The 19422-nt window shown below is 41.8% G+C and overlaps 1 protein-coding gene across 2 annotated transcripts in view; it reads left to right on the top strand.

The window, feature by feature from the left end:
• Nucleotides 1-19422, top strand: part of VWA8 (von Willebrand factor A domain containing 8) — a 115843-nt gene that overhangs the window by 25002 nt on the left and 71419 nt on the right. For both annotated transcript variants that reach the window (XM_060686507.2, XM_087895582.1), the window contains exons 10-17: nucleotides 809-958; nucleotides 1937-2071; nucleotides 2183-2260; nucleotides 3304-3464; nucleotides 4353-4466; nucleotides 10230-10398; nucleotides 10557-10634; nucleotides 19011-19126. In XM_060686507.2, coding sequence (XP_060542490.2) covers nucleotides 809-958; nucleotides 1937-2071; nucleotides 2183-2260; nucleotides 3304-3464; nucleotides 4353-4466; nucleotides 10230-10398; nucleotides 10557-10634; nucleotides 19011-19126 — 1001 coding nt within the window. The remainder of the gene's footprint in view (nucleotides 1-808; nucleotides 959-1936; nucleotides 2072-2182; nucleotides 2261-3303; nucleotides 3465-4352; nucleotides 4467-10229; nucleotides 10399-10556; nucleotides 10635-19010; nucleotides 19127-19422) is intronic.

Genomic DNA, 19422 nt, shown 5'->3' with positions numbered 1-19422 from the left:
ATTTAGGATGGTCATTCCCTGCAACGCCGTATTTTCTGTGCAGTTCTGCGCCACAGAGCACCCCAGCCATTAAAAGGAAGTCTCACTCTATTGTAATTTCATTGTAAGTCCTCACGTAAGTCGTGCATTTAAAACCCATCTCCTTTGGCAATAAAAGATGAAAATTACTTAAGAAAATTACTTCAGGGCCGCAGCCAAGAATTTCCCCGGCCTCCTATAACCCTCGCGCTGCTATCTATGCTCCTTTGATCTCAAAATAGGAGCCTTGGTAGTACAGTGGTCTAGAGCACCCTGTTATTAAGACCAGCTGCCTGCAATTACTGCAGGTTCAAATCTCGCCAGGCTCAAGGTTGACTCAGCCTTCCATCCTTTCTAAGGTGGGTAAATTGAGGACCCAGTTTGTGGGGGCAATAAGCTGACTTTGTATAAATATACAAAAGGATGAAGGCTATTGCTTAGCGCATTGTAAGCAGCCCTGAGTCTCCGGAGAAGGGCGGCATATAAATCAAATTAAAAAAAAAAACACACGCAAACTTTATGCCTGATTTTAAATTTATCAAGTGATTCCTCCTATATCTGATGAGACCTATTTCCAAGCTGAGGATTTATCGTATATTTTGTCACGCTCAGTTCTTACGCCGTGCGGTTTGTTTGCTTTTCTTCGAAGGAGCGAATTCAAGCAACATAAAACCTTAGCTCACGTTCTGGAGGGGGAAAAAAAAGTCTTATTTAACTTAACTTGTCCTGTAGCCATTGCTTTATACCTTAGAGATGCAAAAAAGAAAAAAAAAATGTTTCTCTTTCGTAGCGATTTGAACTCCAAGATTCCAGGAAATTTTCTGTCCCTACAAACGTTGTAAGTGTGAAGAAGAAGAAGGAGGAGGAGGAGGAAGAGGATGGCAAAAGCTTGCAGGCTGACGTGACCATCTCGCTAGGCGGAGATGCTGTGACATTCCAGGTAATCATAGGCTTAATCATTTGCTCTTCCTTCCTGTTCTTTTAAATGAATAAAGGCAGGAAACATAACAACACCCATCCCCCCAAAATCAAAATTTGGGATATATGTCCTATATATATATAATAAATAATGAACTAAAATGTTCCACTTCAAAATCGGAATGGAATTTAGTTTATTTTCTTCCTTCCTTCTTTCCTTCCTCCCTCCCTCCCTCCCATCCATCTATATCTCCTCCCTTCCCTCCCTCCCTCCCTCCCTCCCTCCCTTCATTCCTTCCTCTTTCATGACTTTCTCCCAGTAGTGATCCTTCATCCCTTCCTTCCTCCCTCCCTCCCTCCCTCCCATCCATCTATATCTCCTCCCTTCCCTCCCTCCCTCCCTCCCTTCATTCCTTCCTCTTTCATGACTTTCTCCCAGTAGTGATCCTTCATCCCTTCCTTCCTCCCTCCCTCCCTCCCTCCCATCCATCTATATCTCCTCCCTTCCCTCCCTCCCTCCCTCCCTTCATTCCTTCCTCTTTCATGACTTTCTCCCAGTAGTGATCCTTCATCCCTTCCTTCCTTCCTTCCTTCCTTCCTTCCTTCCTTCCTTCCTTCCTTCCTTCCTTCCTTCCTCCATTCCTTCCTTCATCTCCCTTCCTCCCTCTCTTCCATCTCCTCCCTTCCGTCCTTCCTTCCTTTCTCCCTTCCTTCCTTCCTTCCATCTGCCTCCCTCGCTCCCTTCCTAAATTTCCTAAATAAAGAACAGCCATTCTTTTGTCAAAACCCGGCTTCCCCAACCAGTTTAGTTGATTGGAAGAAGAACAAAATAATAATTATAAATGGGACAGCATCTTCACTTCAGGAGCAAAGAGTTGAAGGGCAACTGTTCCGTGAACGTTACGCCCCACACCTCAGGTATCCAGTCGACGGCATAAGGGGTGCCGAGTGGGCCTCCCTCCCTCTCCTGCCTCCCCCTTGCAATAACCTTCCTTTGCAGGTTCCTGCTGGGACTCATCCCTCCGTCCGGAGTCCTGGGCCCAAAGGCTTTGTCCGAACCTTCAGCCACGAGCAGCTCTTAGCCCAAATGATGCAGTCCCACCTGGTCAAGGACATCTGCTTGATTGGGCAGAAAGTGAGTACTCGGTCCTAACTCCAAGCCTCCTGGTTGCTTCCCCCGTTGAAAGGCTCGGGCGCCTGGGCTGCGTCACGAGCTCTTTCCCCTCTGCCTTCTCTCCTCTCGCAGGGTTGTGGCAAAACGGTGGTGGCCAAAGCGTTTGCGGCCCTCTTGGGATACGACATGGAACCCATCATGCTCTATCAGGTAAATTCTGCCCTTGGGGAATTGTATCAGACTTCTCAAGCCTCAGCCGTTCCTTTTTCCTGTCTGTCTGTCTGTCTGTCTCCTTCCCACCCTCTTTCTCTCCCTCCCTCTCTCTCTCCCCCTCTTTCCTGCCCTCTTTCTCTCTCCCCCTCTCTCTTTCCTTCCTTTCTTCTTTCTCCCCTTCTCTATCTCTCCCTCCTTCCCTCTCTCTCTCTCCCCTCCTTTTCTCTCTCACCTTCTCCCTCCCTCTTTCTCTTTCTCTGTCTCCCTCTCTCTTTCTCTCTCTCTCCCTCCCTCCCCTCCTTCTCTCTTTCTCTCTCTCACCTTCTCTCTCCCTCCCTCCTTCTCTCTTTCTCTCTCACATTCTCTCTCCTTCCCTCTTTCTCTCTCTCTCCTCCTTCTTCCCTCCCTCCTCTTTCTCTCTCTCCCTCTCTCCCCTTTCTTTCCTTCCCTTCTTTCTCTTTCTCTCTCCCCTCCTTCTTTCTCTGTCTCTCCCTCCCTCTCTCCTTCTCTATCTCCCTCCTTCCCTCCCTCTTTTTATCTCTCTCTTTCTCTGTCTCTCTCTCCCTCTCTCCTTCTCTATCTCCCTCCTTCCCTCCCTCTTTTTATCTCTCTCTTTCTCTGTCTCTCTCTCTCCCTCCCTCCCTCCCTCTCTCTCTCCCCTCCTTCTCTTTCTTTCTCTCTCACCTTCTCCCTCTCTCTCTCTCCTCCTTCTTCCCTCCCTCCTTTTCTTTCCTGTCTCTCTCCCTCTTTCTCTTTCTCTCTCCCTTCTCCCTCCCTCCCTCTCTCTTTTTTTCTTTCTCTCTCTCCCTCTCTCTCTCTCTCCCTCCTTCTCTCCCTCTTTCTCTCTCTTTCTCCCTCCCTCCCCCCCTCTCTCTTTCTCCTGCACTTCGTAAGGAAAATGTTTGGAATGATAAATTCTAGATGTCTCTCTCGGGTAGTTTGCATCAAGGATGGGAGTTTCAGCTAGACAGACAGTCCTCAACGTACGACCCCGATTGAGCCCAACATTTCTGCCGTGGGGCTGTTCTTGTCATTCACAGGATATGACAGCCCGAGACCTTCTGCAGCAACGGTACACGCTGCCCAACGGGGACACCTCCTGGAGGCCTTCCCCCCTGGTCACCGCTGCCCTCCAGGGGAAGCTGGTCATTCTGGACGGCCTTCACCGAGTCAACCCAGGCACGCTAGCCGTCCTCCAAAGGTACCCCAGCAGTTGCGGGGAGCTTTGTGGGGTGTTAACGAAGGGAGGGAAGCATCGGGCCCCGCGCGCACTCGATGGCCACGTTCGCACTTCCGTCTGAGAAGGGGAGCCATGGACCTTGTTGGACTGTAATTGCAAGATGCCTGCAGAATACGTGGGCTCCTTTGGGCCCTCTGAGCTCGGTGGTTTGCTGGCCGATGGTTCATTATCCAAACTAGGTAACATCATCAGCACTGATGATATTACTCAGTTGGGTCGTGAAAAGTCTGCAAGAAAGCAACCAAGCTCAAGAACCACACCGTTCTCCTCCTCTCTGCAAACCCCACTCCCTTCTAGCGCTGGTGATATTATCTAGTTGGGTAATGAAATGTCTGTGAGAAAGCGACCAAGCTCAGAGAGCACCAAGGACCCCACAGTCGTCCTATTCTTCCTCCTCTTCCACTTCCTCCTCCTCCTCTTCCTCTCCGCAAACCCCCACTCTCTTCTAGCACTGATGATGTTCCCTAGTTGGGTCATGAAATGTCAAGAAAGCAGCAAAGCTCAAGAGCCACACAGCTCTCCTCCTCTTCCTCTTCCTCCTCCTCCCCTTCACAAACCCCTCTCCCTTCTAGCACTGATGATGTTCCCTAGTTGGGTAATGAAACATCTGCAAGAAAACCACCAAGTTCAAAGAGGACCAAGGACCCCACAATTGTCATCCTCGTTGTCCTCCTCCTCCTCCTCCCTCTCCCTCCTCCCTCCTCCTCCCTGTAAACCCAACTCCCTTCTAGCACTGATGATGTTCCCTAGCTGGGTCATGAAACGTCTGTAAGAAAACCACCAAGCTCAAGAACCACACAAGCTCTCCTCCCACTTATTCATTTATTTCTTTCACAAAATCTGTTGCAGGTTGATTCACGACAGAGAGATCACCCTTTACGATGGCACCCGATTGTTGAGGGAAGACAGATACCGGAAGCTACAGGAAGAACTTCAAATCTCAAATGAGGATTTAGAACAAAGGTAACTTGCTGAGGGGGGGGGGTGTTCATTAAAATTAATTGCATTTTCAAGCAGGCATGGACTGTTTGAAAAAGGACCTGCGTCATAATTTTTTTAGGAAGAGCCGGACTTTCTTTGCACGTTTATAAGCCCCACGAAATTTACGACCACAATTGACCCCAAAATTTCCGTGGCTAAGCGAGAGAGTCAATAAAAGTTTTGCCTCATTTTACGACTTTTCTTGCCACCATTGTTAAGTGAATCACTGCAGCTGTTAAATTAGTAACATGGTCGTTAAGCGAATCCAGCTTCCCCCATTGACTTGGCTTGTCAGAAGGTCGCAAAAGGGGAACACGTGACCCTGCAACCGTCATAAATACGAGTTGTTTGCCAAGCCTCTGAATTTTGATCACGGGGATGGTCGTAATGGTGAAAAATTGGTCGTAAATCCCTTTTTTCCAATGATGTCGTAACTTCAAACCATCACTAAACGAACAGTTGTAAATTGAGGATTGCCTGTACTCTAAAGAAAGCCATGGTTGCAGATAGGAAAAAATGATACTTAAAACAAACCAGTTTAACCTAGGGTAATTTGTTTAATTGTTCCTCAAGGAGAATATATATATAAAAGTGAAAACCACTCACGCATTAATCATGAAATCTCCAGAACCATAAAGCCTACAAACTTGAAATTTGCCACGTATGTTCCTTTTGGCTTCTAGGCGTTAACTAAGAAAGGATTTTTCGAAATGACCATCAGAGCATTAGTATATCCTATATTATTATTAACATGCTCTGATGCTAAGGAGTTCTACTCCCCCTCTCCACCTCAAAAGAAATCTGTTCCAAATGGAAAACACAAGCAGAGGAGAGGAGTTTCACTTTCAGTTTTACTTTCACAGCAGCAAGCAGCTTTACTACAGAACAGTTGAGCTAAGCCTCACCCAGCCTCCTTCCTGTCTCCTCCTTGCTCACACAGCAAATACTGATTTGAGTTTCCAAACACCCCTCAACTCTCTCACACACTGACAGGATGCAGCCAGATGAATACCGATGGATGTTGTGGGCTGGGACATTCTGCTCCCCCTCTGTTCCAACTGCCACTTGCATTACATTAACACACTCTGATGATACGGAGTTACAACCTGATAGATAAGATAGATAAAGACAGATAGATGAAATATACATAGATCTAGATAGATAGATAGATAGATAGATAGATAGATAGATAGATAGATAGATGATAGATAGATGATAGGACAGATAAATGAAATATACATAGATCATAGATGATAGATAAGATAGATAAGACAGATAAATGAAATATACATAATAGATAAGATAGATAAAGACAGATGAAATATACATAGATGAGAGATGATAGATTAGATAGATATATAAAGACAGATAAATGAAATATACATAGATCATAGATGATAGATAGATAAAGACAGATAAATGAAATATACATAGATTATAGATAAGATAGATAGATGAAATATACATAGATGATAGATGATAGATAAGATAGATAGATATATAAAGACAGATAGATGAAATATACATAGATGATAGATAAGATAGATATAGATAGATAAGATAGATAAATGAAATAACATAGATCGTAGATGATAGATAAGATAGATAAAGACAGATAAATGAAATAACATAGATCGTAGATGATAGATAAGATAGATAAAGACAGATAAATGAAATATATATAGATCGTAGATGATAGATAAAATAGATAAAGACAGATAAATGAAATATACATAGATTATAGATAAGATAGATAGATAAAGACAGATGAAATATACATAGATGATAGATAAGATAGATATAGATAAGACATAAATGAAATATACATAGATCATAGATGATAGATAAGATAGATAAAGACAGATGAAATATACATAGATGAGAGATAGAGAGATAAAAACAGATGAAATATACACAGATGATGGATGGATGGATGGAGAGAGAGAGACAGAGGCAGACTATCCACATTATATTTTAGGCTGCAAGTGTCAATTGATCAAGCCGGAGCACATCGTTTCGTAGCGAAGCACGGGCGTCCAGCTAGTTTAAGATTAAAAACAGGAAAAAAACTTGGGAGTCAGAATGTTTTATGTGCCCTTGGTTTCCCTAAGCTCAGCCCACGAAAAGAATTAAGTTGGATGAGAAGAATTGCGAATTAGAAAAGGATAAGGCTGTTGGGTTGGGTAAAAATGATGATCAGGTTATTATTCTCAAGAGGCAGGAACTCTTTTTAAAAATGGAAACAGGACTAACAAAGGTAATACGAAAAAAACCAGGGGAAAAACCAATTGGATATCATATACAGGTAGTCCTCGAATTACAACAGTTCGTTTAGTGACCATCCGAAGTTACAACGGCATCGAACAAAGCGACTTAGGAGAATTTTTCACACTTAACGACCGTTGCAACATCCCCACGGTCGTGTGGTCAAAATTCAGATGCTTGGCAACTGACTCATATTTATGACAGTTGCAATATCCCGGGGTCACGGGATCCTCTTTTGCGACCAACTGACGAGCAGAGTCAATGGGGAAGCCCGATTCACTTAACAACTGGGTTACTAATTTATCAACTGCAATGATTCGCTTACCAGCTGTGGCTAGAACGGTCGTAAAATGAGACCCAGCCGATGTCTCCCTTAACAACGTAAAGTTTGGGCTCAATTGTGGTCGTAAGTACTGTTAGACCAACGGGAGGGCCTGAGAAGAATGGATTGATGTTTACATTGAACTGTGTACTCTCAAAGAGAATTTTGTTTTTTTAATAAAATGATGCATCGTGGCTGCCCTCCTCCATGTTGACAGCTGCCTCGTCATTTGTCCCCATTCCACATGTTCCTTTCAGATCTTTCTCTGTCCGTGTTTATCAGTAGAGGATGAGCTCGGGAGGCTTGCAACATTCGGCTAAAAATAACCCCTTTGAACTTCAAAGCTTTGATCTGCAGGAGCCTTTTCAACAGGCAGCTGATCCTTTGGCAGTTTTTGTTTGGGTTTTCCAAAAAAAAAAAAAAAAAAAAAAAAAAAGGAGGTCTCACTGCTGTACAATTTGTGCCCATTATTCCTGCAGGCCACAATTGGACTAAATCTTTTGCCTCGGAATAAACAATCCTCTTGGGCGGACCGGCAAAGAACTTGGAATAACTTTATTGTCAGTAATCGGCATACATTAAAATGAAATTTCATTGAATATAACACTCAAAGACTCACCGCCTCCAATGCACACTACATAAAGGTGAAGAGAGAGAGAGAGAGAGAAAAGATATACCATTGATAGATGGATAGATAAGACAGATAGATGAAATATACATAGATGATAGATTAGGTAGGTAGGTAGGTAGGTAGGTAGGTAGGTAGGTAGGTAGGTAGGTAGATAGATAGATAGATAGATAGACAGACAGACAGACAGACAGACAGATAAATGAAATATACATAGATCATAGATCCGTGATGGCGAATCTATGGCACGGGTGCCACAAGTGGCATGTGGAGACATATCGGTGGGCATGCGAGCTCAGCTTCGGCATGCCTGCGTGCGCTGGCCAGCTGATTTTGGGGCCTTCTGGGCCCACCAGAAGTCAGGAAACACACTGTTTCTGGCCTCCGGAGGGCCTCTGGGGGAGTGGGAAAGGCCGTTTTCACCCTCCCCAGGCTCCTAGAAAGGTTCTGAAGCCTGGGGAGAGTGAAAAACAGGCCTACTGGGCCCACCGTGCCATCGCGTGCCAAAAGTGGGAGGAGCATGGGGGCGAGGCGCATAGAATTATGGATGTGGGCATGTGTGTGTGTGTGACCCCACCGTGCTCCCTCCGCTTTTGGCACGCAATGGCAAAAAGGTTAGCCATCACTGTCATAGATGATAGATAAGGTAGGTAGGTAGGTAGGTAGGTAGGTAGATAGATAAGACAGATAAATGAAATATACATAGACCATAGATGATAGATTAGATAAAGACAGATAGATGAAATATACATAGATGATAGATATAGATAAGACAGATAAATGAAATATACATAGATGATAGATAGATAAAAGATGAAATATACATAGATGATAGATAAGATAGATAGATATAGATAAGACAGATAAATGAAATATACATAGATCATAGATGATAGATAAGATAGATAAAGACAGATAGATGAAATATACATAGATGATAGATAAGATAGATAGATAGATATAGATAGATAAGACAGATAAATGAAATATACATAGATGAGAGAGAGAGAGAGAGAGATAAAAACATGAAATATACATGGATGGATGGATGGATGGAGAGAGAGAGACAGAGACAGAGACAGAGAGAGAAACAAACAGAGAGATACATGGCAAGAAAAACGAAAATCTTGCGAGTTTCCCAGACATATGGCCTAGGGAACAAAGCTGTTACAGAATCTAGTAGCCCTGCTAGAAATACTTCGAAACAGGAAGAAACAGGAAGTCTTCTGTTAACTATGGCTTCGATATGATCCAAGTTTACAATTAACAGGCAGCAGAGTCAGCTTGAATAAATGGGTCATATCTGCGTACTGCTCTGCCTTATTCCAATTAATTGGGCATAATTAATTGTTGGTAATCTGTCGTGAAGGGAAATCTCCCCGGGGAATTAGTCGACTTGGGTGAAAGGCAGTTTTAAGAGCCATTACAGAGATAGGTAAGGGTTTGATTCAGATCTAATATTTTTACTGTACTGCCTGTTTAGGTTAATCAGTTCAGACTGCTGAATTGTGTGAAAAAATATGCTAGTTTGGGTATTTATTTTGGGACCAAGTCATGAACAGTTAGAAGAATTACTCAGCGTGCAACTTGCCTCCAGAAGTTGTGAATGCTCCAACGCTGAAAGTTTTAAAGAAGAGATTGGATAACTATTTGTCTGAAATGGTACAGTATTTCCTGCCTAAGCAGGGGGTTAGACTAGAAGACCTCCAGAGTCCCTTCAGACTCTGTTATTCTAAATAACAGAGGATTGGACTAAGAGGATTGGACTATTGGACTAAGATGATTTTAACTCCTTCCTACATCTTGTTCCCTTCCTTCCCATCTTTATTAACTTTTAATCAATATTAGCATTAGTATTTATTGTTTTAATGTTGCATATTGTTGTTTTTATTGATTGTGAGTTACCTCTTAAGCCAGATGGGCAATATGCAAGTGTAATGAACTAACTAAATAACTAAATAAATACATCTAAACTAAATTAAACTTAAATGAATAAATTAATCAGAGGGAAGTAATCTAGAACTAAGGAGAAATTCCCTGACAGTGAGAACAATCAATGGAACAGCTTGCCTTCGGAAGTTGTGAATGCTCTAACACTGGAAGTTTTCAAGAAGAGTTTGGACAACCGTTTGTCTGAAATGGTATAAGGGGTTGGACTAGAAGATCTCCAAGGTCCCTTCCAACTCTGTTCTTTTAATTCTAATAGAAATGCAGAAACAGAACCTGTGTAGAAGAAGAGGCAGAGCCTGGGGGTGGAGTCAAGAGAGGAGTCAGCCTGGAATCATTACATTGTCACCAATGGTCCAACGTCCTCTTGAATTCTGGTTCATTCTTACCTGACACCAATTTAGTGCTGACAATTGTCTAGATTCTTGTGTATAAGCATGAGCAATAAATCCGCCTAACTTAGCGTGTATTCTTTGCACTAACGTCTTGCTTTTAAGCAACGTTCAGCTGCCCTTTCAGTACTTTGCGAGGCAAAACAACTAAAGTATGGTTCTTTTTGTTCTTTTAAATTATTTTCTCCTAGGGCTATTTTTCCCATCCATCCCTCCTTCAGAGTCATCGCGCTGGCGGAACCGCCTACTGTCGGAAGTACCACTCAGCAGTGGTTGGGCCCAGAGCTCTTAACGCTATTCCTGTTCCATTATATGAAGCCGCTGAGCAAGAACGAAGAAATTAAAGTTATTAAAGAGATGGTAAGTGCTGTCTTCTATTTTACAGATTCTTTTTCTGGCCAGTGACAATAATTACAAGTCTGATTTTTGCTTGTTTCAAATTTCTCACTTGGCAACGTAAATCTCGGACTCCAACGTAAGTCGTAAGTTGAGGAGTTACGTTACGTTATTTCTTCCAGGCTCCGAATGTGGCCCGTGCCTCAGCCGAGAAGCTGCTGAAGTTAACACACAAGCTTCGCGAGACCAACGATCCCACCGTGAGTTTTGAAGTTTCCATGTTTTGATCCTTCATCTTGCGTGTCCGTCATCGAATCCCTAAAACCACACACACACACACACACACACACACACCCTGTTGGCAAAGCCATCAAGGATTTCCAGAATCTCAGGAAGCAATTTTACGTTGAGGTCCTTAGAGCAGGACTCTCCAACCGTGGCCACTTTAAGACTTGTGGAAAAATTATCCTAAAAAATTAGCATGCATGTACTCGAATTTGCAAGCTAAATATTGGAGATGTGAATGTGATGATGCAACCTATTATCATATATGGTGGACCTGTAAGAAAATCAAAGGCATTTTGGATAAAAATTTGGTGGGTGATGCAGAACATTCTGAAAAAAAGGTTGAAATTTACTCCTCAATTGTTTTTACTGGGTATAACGACGGATTGTACAGTATTAGAGACTAAATTGATTTTGAACTTAATATCAGCAGCAAGGCTGTTGGTAGCGCAATAGTGGAAGAAGGACTCTTTGCCTACTATTGAAGAGTGGATACTGAAAGTAATGAACTTAGCAGAAATGACGAAAATCTCAGCGTATTTGAAGGACTATACACAAGAAAGATACGTATCGGAATGGAGAAGATGGATTGATTATATTCAAAATAAGTATCAGACAAGAAAATATCAAATAGCTTATGAATGAACGTTAAGTATTAGAAGTATTATGTTATCTATAGTGGAGTTAAGGTTTCAGGGGGGGATTTAGTAGATAGGTTAATTTAGCTTATGATTGTTAATTGAAATACCTTGTATTTTGCTCTGGGAAGTCTGGGGGGGAGGGGAGGGAAAGGATGGGGGGAATTCTTTTTTTCTGTAAAACTTTTTAATAATAATAAAAAAAAGACTTGTGGACTTCAACTCCCAGAGTTCCTCAGCCAGCAAAGCTGAGGAACTCTGGGAGTTGAAGTCCACGAGTCAGTTGCCAAGCCTCTGAATTTTGATCAGGTGATTGTGGGAATGCTACAACGGTCGTCAGTGTGAAATACAATTATAAGTCACTTTTTTCTGTGCCGTTGTAACTTTGAACGGTCACTAAACAAACTTGTAAGTCGAGGATTCCCTGTGGTTAGGGGCTTGCTGTGAGTAGCTTCAGCTGATCTTTGCAGGGGGGAAAAAAAACACCTTGACTTTATTAGGTTTCACACAAACGCTTTACCGTTCCTTTATTTTACGTGTTGTTCTAAGAAAACAAAAATAACGCCGTGCATATGTGTCATGCAAGATTCACATCGTGTGTCACGTGTTGTGCTGCAATTGTTTCCAGGGAGCCAGTCTGAAAAGGAGGCCTTCTCGGGACAGTTTTCTTAAAATGGCAAATTGTCCAGAGGCTATCACATCGAAATGAGTCACTTTTCGCCCGGGAGGAGATGCTTCTTAACAGATGAATAGTGACAAACCATCCACAGAGGGGGGAAAAATGATAAAAATAGTTGGCTCGTTGCTGCCAGTTGAACTTCAGGCCGTAGATACTTAAGGGGGAAAAAAATAAGAATCACAAGCTTCCAGATATGTGCTGATTCACAAATGCAGTTGTGAACTCCTTCAGGATACCAATGGCTCTTCCCGTTAGACATGATCTCCGTCCTAACATTGAATCTTCCTGTTGGATATAAACTGGTTTGAATTTCTTTGAGCCAGATTTACAAGTTGGAAAATGTCTAGAAAAGAAGGACTAGGGGAGACATGATAGCAGCCTTCCAATATCTCAGGGGTTGCCACAAAGAAGAGGGAGCCAAGCTATTCTCCAAAGCTCCTGAGGGCAGGACAAGAAGCGACAGGTGGAAACTCATCAAGGAGAGAAGCAACCTAGAACTAAGGAGAAACTTCCTGACAGAACAATTAATCTGTGGAACAACTTGCCTCCAGAAGTTGTGAATGCTCCAACACTGGAAGTTTTTAAGAAGATGTTGGATAACCATTTGTCTGAAGTAGTGTAGAGTTTCCTGCCTAAGCAGGGGGTTGGACTAGAAGACCTCCAAGGTCCCTTCCAACTCTGCTATTCTCTTCTCTTCTCTTCTCTTCTCTTCTCTTCTCTTCTCTTCTCTTCTCTTCTCTTCTCTTCTCTTCTCTTCTCTTCTCCTCTCCTCTCCTCTCCTCTCCTCTCCTCTCCTCTCCTCTCCTCTACTCTACTCTACTCTACTCTACTCTACTCTACTCTATTCTGCATCCTATCCTATCCTATCCTATCCTATCCTATCCTATCCTATCCTATCCTATCATCATAATAATTTTAAATTGGGGTATTTTAAATTTTCAGGGTTTTAAACCGGGCCAAATCTATTTAATTATTTTAATTTTTAATTATTGTTTTGTCTTGTGTTTTTAAATTGGCTGTACACCGCCCTGAGTCCTTCGGGAGAAGGGCGGTATAGAAATAAAATTATTATTATTATTATTATTATTATTATTATTATTATTATTATTATTATTATTATTATTATTATTTATTGGTTAATCTTTAGTGAGATTCACAGCTTTTGAGGCTGGTTAATAGCTCAGCAGCTCGAGTCCTAACCAAGGACCTAGGAACTGTTAAGGTATCGTCGGAGGATGTAAGCTGTTCCGAGTAAGGTGGTTTTTTGTAGAGTCAAAATGTTCAAGTCCGGCAAATTTAGAATTTCTAAATAGCGGGGTAGCCCTTTGGGTATTGCTCCGAGGGCTCCAATTACAATCGGGACAATACACGATTTCTTTTTCCACAGTCACTCAACTTCAATTTGTAAGTCCTGGTACTTTGTGATTTTTTCTTGCTGCTTATCTTCAATTCGTGCATCACCAGGTATTGCAATATCAATGAACCATACTTTTTTCTTTTCAACTATTGTTATGTCAGGTGTGTTGTGGACCAAGTGCCTGTCAGTCTGAATCCTAAAGTCCCACAAGATCTTGAGTTTCTCATTCTCTAAAACTTTCTCAACCTGATGTTCCCAGTGGTTTTTGCTGTACTCAAATCCAAACTTCTGGCACAATTTCCAGTGAATGATTTTAGCAACACGGTCATGGCGTTGTAGGTAGTCAGTTTGTGAAATTTTGCTGCACCCACTGATCAGGTGGTCAACTGTCTCTTCTTTTTCATTGCAGAGGCGGCATTTGCTGTTGGTGGTAACATGTTGAATTTTTGCCTTCATACAGTTTGTGGCTAGGGCTTGTTCTTGAGCTGCCAAAATAAAGCTTTCTGTTTCTTTTTTCAGTACTCCTGATCTTAACCAGTTCCAAGTTAGTTTCTGGTCAGCTTTGCCTTCAATACTTTTCAAGTATTGGCCATGCAGAGCTTTGTGTTTCCAATTTTCAGCTCGCTGCTCAATTACTTCTTTCTTATATTCTGCTTTTGTTTTAGTTGTCTTTACAAGGCCTCCTTTATTTACTTCCTTAATCATTGGTTCTTCACTTTTCTGGATGTAACCATTCAAGCTGCATTTTTCTTCTTCCACAGTCTGCTTTACTTGTAGGAGTCCTCGACCACCCTCTGCTCTTGGTAAATATAATCAGTCAACATCACTTTTAGGGTGCAAGGCATGATTCATTGTCATAAGCTTCCTTGTTTTTCTGTCCAAATTGTCTAACTCCATCTGGGTCCAGTCAATTATTTCTGCAGAGTATCTAATCACAGGTATAGCCCAGGTATTTATGGCTTTTATGATGTTTCCTCCACTCAATTTGGACATTAATATCTTACGAATTCGTCGAATGTACTTGGCTGAAGTTAATTCCTTGACTTTATTATGCATTAAGTCAGAGGCTTCTAAAATCCCCAAGTACTTGTAGCCTTCTTCTGATTTTACTGCCTTTATCATTTCTTCATTCTCTAGTTCTATTCCATCCTCTTCTATGATCTTGCCTGCTTTGGTTGCTATTGTTGCACATTTGTCAATTCCAAACTGCATACCAATGTCTTGGCTGAATTCTTTTGTGTTTTCAATTAATAAATTCAGTTCAGCTTTTGTTTTACCAAACAGCTTCAAATCATCCATGTACATCAAGTGCGAGATTTTCAGTCCTTTCTTTGCAAGTTCGTATCCACAGTTCATCTTCTTCAAAATGATTGTCAGTGGTAGCATTGAGAGTATAAAAAGTAGGGGTGAAAAGGAATCGCCCTGGAAAATGCCTCGTTTAATTTCAACTTCACCCAGTTCTTCTTCATTAGCCATAAGTTTTGTTTTCCAGAGGTTCATTGAAGATTCCATGAATTTTTGTATGTTGCTGCTGATGCCTAATATTTCCAGGCATTTCTTGATCCGGCTATGGGGAACTGAATCAAATGCTTTCTTATAGTCTATCCAAGCCATGAACAGGTTGGTTCGTCTTTTCTTTGAGTTCTTTAGGATTAGCTTGTCGATCAGCAATTGATCTTTTGTTCCTCTTGAGTTTTTGCAGCATCCTTTCTGTTCTACAGGAAACAAGTTATTTCTTTCCAGGTATCCATAGATTTGGTTTGCAATGATACCAGTAAGAAGCTTGTATGTTGTTGGCAAGCAGGTGATTGGCCTATAGTTTCCAGGGTCCTTTCCTTTTTCTTTATCTTTTTGGATCAAAAATGTCCTTCCAGTTGTCATCCATCCATCATTTTCAGGTGTTTTTAGGATCTGGTTCATCTGGGTTGCCAATCTTTTGTGCAGACTTGTAAGTGCCTTTAACCAGAAGCCATGCAGCTCATCCGGTCCAGGTGCACTCCAGTTCTTCACTTTTCTTGACTGTCTTTGCACCATTGCTTTTGTTATTTTCACGTCTTCCATTTTATGCACTTTAAAAATAATAATAATAATAATAATAATAATAATAATAATAATAATAATAATAATAATTATTATTATTATTATCATCATCATCATCATCATCAAGGCTGTCCAACCTTGGCAACTTTAAGACCTGCAGAGTTCACTGGCCAGAATTCCCCAGCCAGCATTGGAGTCAAAGTCCACAAGTCTTAAAATTCCCAAGATTGTACAATCCTGGTTTTCGTTAACTGTCTTCTTGGTATTTTTGTGCGGTGTTTTGTTTTCATTTTCGCCTTAAGGGGGGGCAAAAATCAGCGGAGAACAAATTCAGGAAATGTTCCTATCTTGGTGGAAAGATTGGCTTTCCACCATTAAGATAATTACAACAGCTAATTAACACTGATTGGAACAAAGGTGCTTTTTTCCAAAAGGCAACTGGACTTTCTCGATTTTGTTTTCGTTTTTCTCTTGAAAGCGTTTCGCCTCTCATCCAAGAAGCTTCTTGAGTTCAAAAGAAGAAAATTGACATTTGAAATAAGAGAACAGGAAGATAAACAATATTATTCGATATGGGAGTTATTTTATCAATGGATAGACAATAAAACATAGAGACAAAATATGATATATGAAATGAAATTAAGATAAAATGTGTAAACGCTTGTTTTCTTTTAAGGGAAAAGAACATTTGTCATATATTGATATTTTGAAGATTATGGGAGCACGAAAGGATTTTAACCGACCGAAACACTGTCTGTAATTGTTTGAAAGGATGATGTTTTTATGTTGTTTTTGTTTGAAAATTTAAAAAAAAAATGGGGGGGGGGAGAGAAGCTTCTTGGATGAGAAGTTAAATGTTTTTATGGAAAATAAATAAATAAAATCCAGTTGCTTTTTGGAAAAGAGCTTTTGGGACAACCATGGCCTGGATGATTGAAAATCTCCATTAATGGAGTTACCAGAGCATTGCTGTTTCATAGCAAAGTTTCCAGTTAGGTTGATATTCGAGAGAGAAGGCAAAATTTTGCAGCAAATTCGCTTTATTCCTTTTTACTTCCCAGCATGTTCCATCTGTCTGGCAATGCTAGACAGTTTAATAAGACATTAATCTCAGCAAGCTGGATTTACCCTCAAAGATTTGAACATGCTGGGCCAATGCAAGCTTAACCCTTCAGCTGCTGAAGCCACAGATAAGGGCTTTGATCGTGTATTTTTTAAAAAATTCCTACCACTTCCATTCCCATTTTGCTTACTTAAGGGGAGAAAAGGCCCTTGGATGCCCCACCAGTAACAAAGCACTGCATTCATTGCCTGATCGGTTTTCTTTTATTCTTTTTTTTTTTTTATGGTCTCCAAATTGTCTTTTTTGTCAGTTTATAATATAAAATACACGGTAGCTCAGTGGCTAAGACGCTGAGCTTGTCGATCGAAAGGTCGGCAGTTCAGCGGTTCGATTCCCTAGTGCCGCGTAACGAGGTGAGCTCCCATTATGTGTCCCAGCTTCTGCCAACCTAGCAGTTGGAAAGCACGTAAAAAAACAATGCAAGTAGAAAAAAAGGGACCACCTTTGGTGGGAAGGGAACAGCGTTCCGTGCGCCTTTGGCGTTGAGTCATGCCGGCCACATGACCACGGAGACAGCGCTGGCTCTTCGGCTTTGAAACGGAGATGAGCACCGCCCCCTAGAGACAGGAACGACTAGCACCTATGTGCAAGGGGGTTTACCTTTTTAATATAAAATACAAAAGCACAAAAACAAATAATAGGAAAAAGAGGAGGGGAAAGGAAAGGAAAAGAAAGGAAAGGAAAAAGAGCAAAAAGGCGACTTTTAGTGCAGTACAATAAGATCTAAACATCCAACCTCACTTTTCTACTTTTACATAACTTCATACAGGTAATCCTCCACTTACAACAGTTCACTTAGTGACCATTCAAAGTTGCACTGAAAAAAAGTGACTTACGACCATTTTTCACACGTACGACCTTGATATCATTCCCTGCGATCACCTGGTCAAAATTCGGTCCCTTGGCAACTGGTTCAGACTTACGACCTTGTCATGTGATTCCCCTTTTGCGACCTTCTGCAAAGCAAAGTCAGCGGGGCCCCAAATTTCTGTGGTTCAGGGAGACGTTTGCTGAGTGAGTTTTGCCCCAGTGTGCCACCGTTGCTAAGCGAATCATGGCAGTCACTAAGTTAGCTACTTGGTTGTTAAGTGAATCTGGCTTCCCCCTTTGATATTTGGTTGCCTGGAGGTCGTAAAAGAGGATCACGTGACCCTGGAACACAGCGACGGTCATAAGTATGGACCCGTTGTCTGAATTTTGATCATATGTATTTTTGTTATCGTTGCTACAACGGTTGTTAAGTGTGAAAACTAGTCATGCCGTCGTAACTTTGAACGGTCACTAAATGAACTGTTGTACATTAAGGACTACCTGGGCTGCCTCCTTCACGATATACACTAGGGCCGTGATGGCGAACCTGTGGCACGCGGAGCCATATCTGTGGGCACGCGAGCATTGCCTTAGCTCAGCTACAGCGCGTATGCGCACCTCGGCCATCTGATTTTTGGGCCTTCCAGGCCCACTGGAAGTTGGGAAATGGGCCGTTTCCGGCCACCGGGGGGAGTGGGGAAGGATGTTTTCGCCCTCCCCAGGCTCCAAAAAGCCTCTGGAGCCTGAGGAAGGCGAAAAACGGACCCACCGTGCCATCGGGTGCCAAAAGTGGGGGGAGTGCAGGGGTCGTGGATGCATGAGGGGGGCAGGGCGCATTGAATTATGGGTGTGGGCACCTGTGACCCTCCCATGCTCCCCCCCTGCTTTTGGCACGTGACGGCAAAAAGGTTAGCCATCACTGCACGAGGGTGTGTAGTCTATGGTCTAGGATCAGTTTTGTATTTCAGTCACTGGAAACTCTTAACAGACCATGCCTTTAAATTGAATTTTTTCTTCCTTTGGTCTCCTCTGAAGCTGTGGCAGGGGTTAAATAGGGGCGTTGAAGGTCCTTGGAGGGCACCAGACTGGGGAAAACTTCTTCTGCCAAGCGCTGGGTGTTGTTTTTTTAACAGTTTATTTATACATTTTCATTTAACATACATAAATGCTTTGTGAACAATGTATTGTCTGGGTCAATTTGCTTACATAATAATACTTTTCCAGCTCCTAACTTCTATCTTTTATTATCCAACCATTTGTAAAACAAGGCCCATGTTTGAAAATACTCTTATCTTCTTTTTCTTTTATCTTTAATGTCAGTCTGTCCATTTCTGAACAATCTTAACTGTTTTTTTTAATTACATCTCCTCCTCTCGCTGTTTCTTCATTTTTCCAGTACTGCGCAAATATGATCCTTGCTGCTGTCAAAACATGTAGTATTAAATACAAATTCCCCTTATCATATTTTTCTGGTATTATATCTAAGAAAAATATTTCTGGCTTATCATCTGTATGCAGCTTTTAACATTTTTTTCTAACCACGTATGTATTTTTGTCCAATGTTTCTTTGCTTTCGTACATGTCCACCACATGTGATAATAGGTGCCCGGTATCTGGTTACATTTCCACCAAGCGCTGCGTGTTTTGAAAGGACCTTATCTTCTCTTAAAGATAAATTAAATTAAATTCATTTCTCATTAACAGGCGCAATCTCTGGCCGCCTCCTTATCTACCCGCCAGCTTTTGAGAATCTGCCGGCGTCTCTCCCACTACCCGGATGAGAGTCTCCACCATGCTATCCATAAAGCTTGTCTTTCTAGGTAGGTTTTTTTTAAAGATATATATATGTAGATAAAATTTATTTATATTTTTTTAAATTTTATTTTGATTTATATGCTGCCCTTCTCTGGAGACTCAGGGCGGCTTACAATGCGTTAAGCAATAGCCTTCATACTTTTGCATATTTATACAAAGTCAGCTTATTGCCCCCACAAACCGGGTCCTCAATTTACCTACCTTAGAAAGGATGGAAGGCTGAGTCAACCTTGAGCCTGGTGAGAATTGAACTCGCAGTAATTGCAGGCAGCTGGAAACTAAATACGACCTTTAACAGTAG

The sequence above is a fragment of the Pantherophis guttatus genome, chromosome 5, assembly GCF_059756535.1.
Source record: "Pantherophis guttatus breed Tessera chromosome 5, ASM5975653v1, whole genome shotgun sequence".
Taxonomy (NCBI): domain Eukaryota; kingdom Metazoa; phylum Chordata; class Lepidosauria; order Squamata; family Colubridae; genus Pantherophis; species Pantherophis guttatus.
This window is presented reverse-complemented; position numbering and strand designations above follow the sequence as displayed.